The 10,478-nt window shown below is 44.8% G+C and overlaps 1 protein-coding gene and 1 long non-coding RNA gene across 2 annotated transcripts in view; one reads left to right on the plus strand and one right to left on the minus strand.

The window, feature by feature from the left end:
• Positions 1 to 10,274, plus strand: part of cyfip2 (cytoplasmic FMR1 interacting protein 2) — a 32,241-nt gene extending 21,967 nt beyond the window's left edge. Inside the window, 12 exon segments of the mRNA XM_070444162.1 lie at positions 2 to 127; positions 319 to 406; positions 513 to 656; positions 801 to 891; positions 1,603 to 1,733; positions 4,604 to 4,676; positions 4,819 to 4,913; positions 6,472 to 6,651; positions 6,653 to 6,711; positions 6,927 to 7,048; positions 7,051 to 7,076; positions 8,043 to 10,274. Of these exon segments, the coding sequence (XP_070300263.1) occupies positions 2 to 127; positions 319 to 406; positions 513 to 656; positions 801 to 891; positions 1,603 to 1,733; positions 4,604 to 4,676; positions 4,819 to 4,913; positions 6,472 to 6,651; positions 6,653 to 6,711; positions 6,927 to 7,048; positions 7,051 to 7,076; positions 8,043 to 8,210 (1,303 nt within the window). The 3' untranslated portion in view covers positions 8,211 to 10,274.
• On the minus strand, positions 5,324 to 6,205 carry LOC139027982 (uncharacterized). The gene is made up of 5 exons (XR_011480112.1): positions 6,120 to 6,205; positions 5,763 to 5,927; positions 5,571 to 5,666; positions 5,500 to 5,522; positions 5,324 to 5,405 (listed from the first exon to the last, which is right to left on the minus strand). It is a non-coding gene; the product is annotated as an uncharacterized lncRNA (long non-coding RNA).
• Positions 10,275 to 10,478: the final 204 nt, after the last annotated feature.

Genomic DNA, 10,478 nt, shown 5'->3' on the forward strand with positions numbered 1-10,478 from the left:
TCGACGCCATGTTCCGCGAGGCCAACCACAATGTGTCTGCYCCCTACGGACGCATCACGCTCCATGTCTTCTGGGAACTCAACTTTGACTTCCTCCCCAACTACTGCTACAACGGCTCCACCAACCGGTCAGTGGGGGGGGTGGGTGGGTCATTATTGATAGTCTTGGACATGTTCCCTAGCTTACAGTTCTTTGCAGGTCTACCAATTCATCGCTCAGGTTCAGCAGTTGGTTATCTATATTCCATTTAGTCATTACCTAAGTGGACTCCTGCTAATGACCCCTTACCTCTAGCTCGTTCATTCTTTGTGTCCTCAGCTTCGTGCGGACTGCCATCCCCTTTACCCAGGAGCCTCAGCGAGACAAGCCGGCCAACGTGCAGCCGTACTACCTGTATGGGTCTAAGGTATGTACTGTATATGGTCTCCTATTTGAATACAACACAAGAAATGAGAAACATTTGTACCTATTTTGAGAGCATGCTTCTGATATTTTTTTCATCCATCCCCCAGCCTCTGAACATTGCCTACTCCCACATCTATAGCTCCTACAGGAACTTCGTAGGCCCGCCCCACTTCAAAACCATCTGCCGTCTCCTTGGTTACCAGGGCATCGCCGTGGTGATGGAGGAACTGCTCAAGATAGTCAAGAGCCTGGTATTATGGGCTATTTGTCTCTCATTATTGTCTGAATGTACTCCTACATACCAGCGCTCTGTTAAAAACAGTATATCCAACTAATCTCCTCATCTTTTTACCCTCCTTCTCCCTCTTCATCTTCCTCTTCTCTTTCCTCTCTAGTTGCAGGGCACTATCCTGCAGTATGTGAAGACTCTGATCGAGGTCATGCCCAAGATCTGTCGCCTGCCTCGCCACGAGTACGGATCCCCAGGTCGGTTGATATACAGTAGGCAGATGTAGTTCAGTGAATGTCTAGGCTTTATCTCAGATGGCTAACACAGCCATGACTCATACAGACAACCCAGGTTTGAAACCCATTTGATCAAATTAGATATGCTGGTTTAGCATGTCTCTCTATGCCCAGGGATTATAGGCTAGGTAGATTAGGGGTGTTCTGTACCGTAACAGGCCGTACGGGACTTTAATGGACTTCCTGTATGCCTGATCTCGGTCATAGAGAGCACAGTGACGGAATATACATCGTCATAGTCAACATGATGCAGTTCATAATCCTACCATACCTGGATGTTCCATCAAGCTACTGATGTGTGTTTATCAGTCAAGGACAGTCCCTTTTATAGTATTTAACTCCATGTGATCGGATCTGTTGTTTTAACATTGAACTATTTTCACTTTGAAGATGTAACTTTTAGCTGTGTTCAGGCCTTAATGGCCACATGTACTTTTATAATCTCCACCCAGCACAGMCAGAAGAGGACTGGCCACCCCTCAGAGCCTGGTTCCTCTCTAGGTTTCTTCCCAGGTTCCTGCCTTTCTAGGGAGTTTTTCCTAGCCACTGTGCTTCTACGTCTGCATTGCTTGCTCTTTGGAGTTTTAGGCTGGGTATCTGTAAAGCACTTTGTGACATCTGCTGATGTAAAAAGGGCTTTAGAAAATACATTTAATTGTCCTTCCCTGCCAGGTATCCTGGAGTTCTTCCACCACCAGCTGAAGGACATTATAGAGTACGCAGAGCTGAAGACAGATGTCTTCCAGAGTCTCAGAGAGGTGGGGAACGCCATCCTCTTCTGTCTGCTCATCGAACAAGCTCTGGTGAGTCCCTCCTTCTCTTCTCCTTTTTCACTTCTATCCCTTCCTCTCGCTCTTTCTGCTCCTTCCCCTCCTCCCCACCTTTTCGCTTCACTAATGCTACCCTGTCAGGCTATATCTCCATACCTCTCCCCATCTCACCATCAGTCTCATAGTCTTACGTTCTCGCCAATGATCGCACCGATCAGCTCCTACCATCTCCCTCCATCGAGGATCTAGCCTCTCTCCTCTCCCCACCCTCATCCATCACGAGTACTCCTGCTGCCACTCAATCGACTTCTTCCGTCTCCCTAGTCATCATCCGTCTTCCTCTCCCTGCTTTCCCCTCCCTTTCCAATCCGCTCATACCTCTCACCTCTCCATCACCTCCCTCTCCATCACCTCCCTCTCATACTCTCCATCACCCTCTCCCTCTCCCTCTCTCATACTCTCTATCTCCCTCCCCTCTCCCTCCTCTTCCCCTCTCATACTATCCATCACCTCTCTCCTCTCCCCTTTCTTCTCTCCCTCTCTTTTCCTCTCCTCTCTTCCTCCCATTCCCGCTTCTCTCTATTCTCTCTCTCTCTCTCAGGGTCACCTTAGCATACTCAGAAAGAGGGACTGATACACGTCAGGCTATTCTCCCTCTGTCTGGTTTAATATATCTGTTAATATATGTTTCTATCTCAGTCTTAATAAAGTTTCACCCTCCAGAAATGTTGATATTGACTGTATCTGAATTGCAACTCTATTCTTATACACGCTGGCAAACTACCACAGGTGGTAAGAATCTAGGTCTTGTCTTTGGTAAAAAAAACACACACCTTGACTGATCTCCATCTCTCTCTCGTGGTTTGGGCTGCCACACACCCTGACTGAGCTCCATCTCTCTCTCTGTGGTTTGGGCTGCCGTGTTTTCTTTTTTATATTCACCATCTTACTTTGGCACACAAAGTTTTACCTCCGGAGGACCATGAAAGCCAAGGATTGAGATTTTAAAATTATTGTAAGAAATAAAGAACAATCCAAGATTGCAATCATTATTCTATGTTTGGAAATAAATTGATAATAAAAAGTGATTATCTTAAAGTATCTCTCCATGTCCTTGGCTTCCATGATAGAGGTGCCTGTGTGTTTCTGGGTGGCTGTCTGTAAAATAAACTCAGCAAAAAAAAAAAGAAAGAAAAAGAAACGTCCTCTCACTGTCAACTGCGTTTATTTTCAGCAAACTTAACATATGTGTAAAATATTGTATGAACATAACAAGATTCAACAACTGAGACATAAACTGAACAAGTTCCACAGACATCTAACTAACATAAAATGGAATAATGTTCCCTGAACAAAAGGAGGGTCAAAATCAAAAGTAAGTCAGTATCTGGTGTGGCCACCAGCTGCATTAAGTACTGCAGTGCATCTCCTCCTCATGGACTGCACCAGATTTGCCAGTTCTTGCTGTGAGATGTTACCCCACTCTTCCACCAAGGCACCTGCAAGTTCCCCGGACATTTCGGGCGAATGACAGACACCGCGACTCCGTCAGTGAAGAGCACTTTTGCCAGTCCTGTCTGATCCAGCGACGGTGGGTTTTTGCCCATAGCGACAGTTGCCGCCGTGATGTCTGAGGACCTGCCCTTACAAACAGGCTAGAAGCCCTCAGTCCAGCCTCTCTTAGCCTATTGCGTCCAGTCTGATCACTGATGGAGGGATTGTGCGTTCCTGTGTAACTCGGGCAGTTGTTGTTGCCATCCTGTACCAGTCCCGCACGCGGGAGTGAGCTTAACCGATCCTGTACAGGTGTTGTTACACGTGGTCTGCCACTGCAAGGACGATCAGCTGTCCGTCCTGTCTCCCTGTAGCGCTGTCATCGGCGTCTCACAGTATGGACATTGCAATTTATTGCCCTGGCCATATCTGCAGTCCTCATGCCTCCTTGCAGCATGACTAAGGCACGTTCACGCAGATGAGCATGGACCCTGGGCATCTTTCTTTTKGTGTTTTTCAGAGTCAGTAGAAAGACCTCTTTAGTGTACTAAGTTTTCATAAGTGTGACCTTAATTGCCAACCGTCTGTAAGCTGTTAGTGTCTTAACGACCGTTTCACAGGTGCATGTTCATTAATTGTTTATGGTTCATTGAACAAGCATGGGAAACAGTGTTTAAACACTTTACAATGAAGATCTGTGAAGATATTTGGATTTTTACGAATTATCTTTGAAAGACAGGGTACTGAAAAAGGGACGTTTCTTTTTTTGCTGAGTTCATGTGCTCAACTTCACTTCTGCCTCCATACTCTCTGTCAACACTGACTTCTCTCTCAACGCCTGACTGTCACTCTTTACACCCTCATACCCTCTGGTCTGTCTGTCTGTCTGTGTCTCCCTCTGACTGCCTCATGGGGTGGGTTTGGTGGGTGGGTGGGTGTTTGTACTGGCTGATCACAGCATGCAGATCATTCTGTCTTCCATAGTGTTTTAATGGAGCTTTCCTGATCTGGATCTCTTGTCGTTTGCTGATTCCATATTCCAGCCATTCCTATTGGTTAGCCAGACCTGAGTGACAGTAGCCTGTAGTGCGGGGGGGGGGGTTACCAGAGGTTAGATCAGACCAATGACACATCAGTCCAGTGTAATGTACTGTACCTAGTGATTGATTATCTCATCATAACTCTACTAGCCTACTACTTTCTCACTTATACACACATTCTCACAGCTTATGTACCTCTGACTCCACTCCTTACTAATGAGTATAACACCTCCCTCCCATCACCATTAACCACCCCATGTAGTGTAGATGTGTCCAGGAGAGATGTTGGCTGGTGTTCAATGTCACCTCTCTCTGCCTCTCTCTCGGTGTTTCCCTGTCTCTCCCTCTGTCTGTGTGTGTTAACCACAGTCCCAGGAGGAAGTGTGTGACCTGCTTCATGCAGCCCCCTTCCAGAACATCCTCCCCAGGGTCTACATCAAAGGTATGTGATACAGGTCCAGGCGTGTGGATCCTGATTGAGATCAAGGTGGATGGGGGGGGATAAGGCAGTCAATATTATGCATATCTGACTGATGTGATTGGTGTAGTAACGTGTGTGTGTGTGTGTGTGTGTGTGTGTGTAGAGGGGGAGCGTCTGGAAGTCAGGATGAAGAGGCTGGAGGCTAAGTATGCTCCTCTCCATCTGGTGCCCCTCATCGAGAGGCTGGGGACCCCTCAGGTGAGCTCTACCTTCTTGTCATCACCATCCATACCTCATCAGCCTGGCTCTACACTCTACCTCTTGTCATCACCATCTATGACCTCATCACCTAGCTCTCTACTCTACCTTCTCATCACCATCCATACCTCATCACTGGCTCTACTACTTACCTTCTTGTCATCACACTCCATACCTCATCACCTGGCTCTCTACTCTACCTTTTGTCTCATACCATCTATACCTCATCACCTAGCTCTCTACTCTAACTTCTTGTCATCACCATCTATACTCATCACCTAGCTCTCTACTCTACCTTCTTTGTCATCACCATCTATACCTTCATCACCTAGCTCTCTACTCTACCTTCTTGTCATCACCATCCTATACCTCATCACCTAGCTCTCTACTCTACCTTCTTGTCATCACCACATCCATACCTCATCACCTAGCTCTCTACTCTACCTTCTTGTCATCACCATCTATACCTCATCACCTGGCTCTCTACTCTACCTTCTTGTCATACCATCTATACCTCATCACCTAGCTCTCTACTCTACCTTTTGTCATCACCATCTTATACCTCATCACCTGCTCTCTACTCTACCTTCTTGTCATCACCATCTATACCTCATCACCTAGCTCCTCTACTCTACCTTCTTGTCATCACCATCATACCTCATCACCTAGCTCTCTACTCTACCTTCTTGTCATCACCATCTATACCTCATCACCTGGCTCTCTACTCTACCTTCTTGTCATCACCATCTATACCTCAATCACCTAGCTCTCTACTCTACCTTTTTGTCATCACCATCTATACTCTCATCACCTGCTCTCTACTCTACCTTTTGTCATCACCATCCATACCTCATCACCTGGCTCTCTACCTTCCTTGTCATCACCATCTATACCTCATCACCTAGCTCTCTTACTCTACCTTCTTGTCATCACCATCTATACCTCATCACCTAGCTCTCTACTCTACCTCTTGTCATCACCATCCATACCTCATCACCTGGCTCTCTACTCTACCTTTCTTTGTCATCACCCATCTATACCTCATCACCTGTGCTCTCTACTCTACCTTCTTGTCATCACCATCTATACCTCATCACCTAGCTCTCTACTTCCTTCTGTCATCACATCTATACCTCATCACCTAGCTCTCACTCTACCTTCTTGTCATCACCATCAATACCTCATCACCTAGCTCTCTTACTCTACCTTCTTGTCATCACCATCTATACCTCATCACCTAGCTCTCTACTCTACCTTCTTGTCATCACCATCTATACCTTCATCACCTGGCTCTCTACTCTACCTTCTTGTCATCACCATTCATACCTCATCACCTAGCTCTCTGTCCTGACCCACACCATTAGACAGTTTTCCGCAATCTTGGTTTGAAATGTAGAATTTGAAAGGGCAGCCATATTGGCACCAAAGTTCCAAAACAATTACAATTACTTTCCCTATTTTGATCTGCTCCTCCTTACTCCTGTTCTCCTTCCTCTCCTAATGTATCCTTTCCTTCTTCCTTCCTGTCCTAATGTTTCCTTTCCTCCTCTTTTTTCAGCAAATAGCTATAGCCCGTGAGGGGGATCTGTTGACCAAGGAGCGTCTTTGCTGTGGCCTGTCTATGTTCGAGGTGATCCTTACGAGGATCCGTAGTTTCCTGCAGGACGCCGTGTGGCGAGGCCCGCCCCCCACAAAACGGCGTGATGCACGTGGGACGTGTATGGAGTTCCACCGCCTCTTGGAGCGCCATGCAGTTTGTTTACTGCATACCTGTCGGCACTCACGAGTTCACCGCAGAGTTAGTTACTGTAGGGGGCATGGCAGTGTACACACACACTCACACACAGTAACATTTAGTTACTGTAGTCCTCTCAGGGCACCAAAGACTTTACTGCAGATATACAGTAATAGATAAACCCATCAATGAAGCTTGATTTGTAAAGTGTTTTCTACAAATACAAAGTACTTACTAAGTTAGTAACAGCAAGCCGTCCCTGTGCGTGTCCTCTGCAGGCAGTGTTTTGGTGACGGGCTGAACTGGGCAGGCTGTTCCATCATCGTGCTGTTGGGTCAGCAGCGCCGCTTCGACCTGTTTGACTTCTGCTACCACCTGCTCAAGGTGCAGAGGCAGGACGGAAGGATGAGATCATCAAGAACGTGTGGGTACACACTGACGCTACGCACACATCTTACACACTTTTAACCAGCATGCTAGCACAGAAATAAGAAGGGGATCTAGGGCACAGGTGGTGGTGGCACCTTAATTGGGAGGAGGGCTCGTGGTAATGGCTGGAGCGGAGATCAGTTGAATAGTATCAAATACATCATGGTTTCCATGTGTTTGATGTATTCCATTAACTCCATTCCAGCCATTATTATGAGTTGTCCTCCCCTCAGCAGCCTCCACTGAATTTAGGGATATGTCAACTGCTGGTGATTTTTTTTAATTTTTTATTATTATTATTATTATATTTTTTTTTTTTACGAGAAAGATATATATGAGGAGGAGGAAGCTCATCATCTTTGTGGCAAGTTCTTGGCTACTACAATCCTGGTCTGTGGTTTTAATTCTATCATACGATTCAAACCCTCCCTCCCCTTCTCTCTCGCTATCCCTCCTCCCCTCTCTCCCTCTCTCTCGCTATCCCTCCCTCTCTCTCGCTATCCCTCCCTCTCCCTCTCTCTCTCTCACTATTCCTCTCTACCTCTCTCTCTCTCGCTATCCTCCCTCCTCTCCTCTCTCTCTCTCTCTCTCTCTCTCTCTCTCTCTCTCTCTCTCTCTCTCTCTCTCTCTCGCTCTCCTCTCTCTCTCTCGCTATCCCTCTCTCCTCTCTCTCTCTCTCTCTTCTCCTCTCTCTCTCTCTCTCGCTATCCCTCCCCCCTCTCTCTCTCTCTCTCTCTCTCGCTATCCCTCCCTCTCCTCGCTATCCCTCCCTCCCTCTCTCTCTCTTCTCTCGCTATCCCTCTCTCTTTCTCTCTCGCTATCCCTCCCTCTCTCTCTTTCTCTCTCGCTATCCATCTTTCGATATCTCTCGCTATCTCTCGATATCTCTCTCCTTCTCGCTATCTCTTTCTCTCTCTCTCTCGCTATCCCTCCCTCTCTCTCTCTCTCTCTCTCTCTCTCCACAGCCGCTGAAGAAGATGGCTGATCGCATCAGGAAGTACCAGATCCTGAACAATGAGATCTTTGCCATCCTTAACAAGTAYATGAAGGCTGTGGAGACGGATAGTTCCACCGTGGAGCATGTCCGCTGCTTCCAGCCACCTATACACCAGTCCCTGGCCACAACATGCTGAGAAGAACACACACGCTACATACACACACACACACATGCTACACACACAAGCCACACATGTCCCACGCACACACACAGTACAAATACACACACACCAACCSAAATCATCACCACACACTCTGCCTTTCTTTGGCCTTGTACTCAGACTCTCAGAGCCTTAGGATTCCAGAGTTCTGTATGACTGTACACCATTTTGGCATCAAATATTCCATACCAATGACATTCCAATTTGCATTCTAAAATGCAGCTGTCTTGGAACTTTTGGTGGCAACATGGCGTCCATTAAAACGTCTAAATCTCTGAACTCTGAATATGTTTGGCCCAAAACCACAGTCAAGTTTTAGAGTTGTGGGTGTTTTCAGATGTTAGTTTTTCTGTTCTCAACCCATGTGACTCTCACACCCAGCATGCCTTCTCCTGTCCCGAGAGATATATGTCACATGGATGGCCTCAGTAACACACAACTGCCAATCCTGAGTGGTTACAGATCTGCAGTACCACTCTGCTTCCCCTCTAGTCACAATTAACAGTCTATCAGATATCTCTGAGAAACCATTTAGTGAGCAACAACAATCAACCTTCATAAAAGATGATAGATATGCTGGAATAAACTCCAAAACCTCAACGCATACMAATAATCAGATTCTGAAATGACCTATAACCTGAGATTATTATTTTGTAGATTACATATGAAAGCAAACCTAATGGCCATTTATTGAATTGCTTATTGAAGTCCACACGGGTGCTAAGTATTATGATGATACTTAATAACACCAATGTCATCAGTGTAATTTCCCCCCATATCATCCATGATATGATCATCGCACAAGTCAACGAATGAATTCATGAATCCCAGAAGCTAACACAGGAGTGCCCCAAATGGCACCCTATTCCCTATATAGTGCACTACTTTTGACCAGCGCCTACAGGGCTCTGGTCAAAGGTAATGCACTATATAGAGAATAGGGTTCCATTTGGATGCAGCCCACATCTCCCTGGACATACCCAAGCATAGTAAACCAGTGTCATAGGAGTAGTTAGCCTCACCTCACCTCTTCTTCCCTCACACAACCCTACTGTTTCATAACAAGGACACTTGACTGCATAACAAGGACACTTGACTGCTTTTCTGAGTTGCTTTTATTTATTTTTACCCATATTTTGGGGGGTTTTAGGCTCTGAGTATATTTTTATTCTGTTCCATTGTAAATTTCACTGTTGAACTAAAAAGAGTAGTTTAGAGTGTTGTAATTGTTATTGTTTTTAATTAATTATTGATAATAAAATGTTTCATCCTTGGTATAACTAGCCTCTACTGATGAGAAACCTCACCTACTGTCTTGTCAGTCTATTGAAACGTTTTTATATTCTGTATGTGCGCTTAATAGTGTTATTGTTTATCATTTTACAAATTATTGACATCATCTGCGCTAATGTGTTTTATTTTAGTTTTTTTCTGTAATAAAACATTAGAAATACTTCTTGATTGTAAAATAAAAAAGAGGCCAGGATGATGTTACTGTATTAGATTTGTTCAGAGAGTGAATGGGACCAAGCTAACTCCTGTAGAGTTCATTCCCTCCTATAGAAGAAGAAATAAAGGAATCAAGTAGTTGCCTTTTTCCAGTTTAGGTACGAATTACACACCAGAGATGGAGAAAGGGCCATTTCCTAAATGTATTCACTATTGTTTGACTTTTTTCCCCTTTAGCTTAAGCAGTGTTATCAAAATATTTTGTCCCAGTTTTTTATTCTTATGAAGGAAAATGATCGTTATATCAATGAAGGGGCAACCACATTTTCTGTTTATTTTTTTGTAATGGTTCCAATGGTCCTTTTTGTATTATTTATTCACACAACTACACCTTTATTGTTCATTGAATGGGTGAATATGTTGATAAGTAAAAGTTATCAATGCATCATTTTCGAACCTTTTAGCATGAAAAGAAAGCGATATATTGTCATTACGGATACATTTGTGACCTTAGGTTTTTGTTCATGATATTGTTGTACAAGTGATCATGTTTTGAAATACAAAAATTAGAAAATAAAGATGTACAACGAATGGTCCTGCAAAGGGAAATTAAATTGTTGTATTTCCATTAAATAAATGTCTAACTGAAATTTATTAAGAATCATGTATGACCGTGTACATTGTAATTTAAAAAATACTGTAATAACRTTTGAATATAGCCACAGTGAAGGAGGGGCCAGTGGGCGCTGGCGGAAGTCTAGTTTCCTCTGCCCTGATTGGTTAAGTATGTGTCGT

This window comes from Salvelinus sp. IW2-2015, linkage group LG6.2, assembly GCF_002910315.2.
Source record: "Salvelinus sp. IW2-2015 linkage group LG6.2, ASM291031v2, whole genome shotgun sequence".
In the NCBI taxonomy this organism is placed as follows: Eukaryota; Metazoa; Chordata; class Actinopteri; order Salmoniformes; family Salmonidae; genus Salvelinus; species Salvelinus sp. IW2-2015.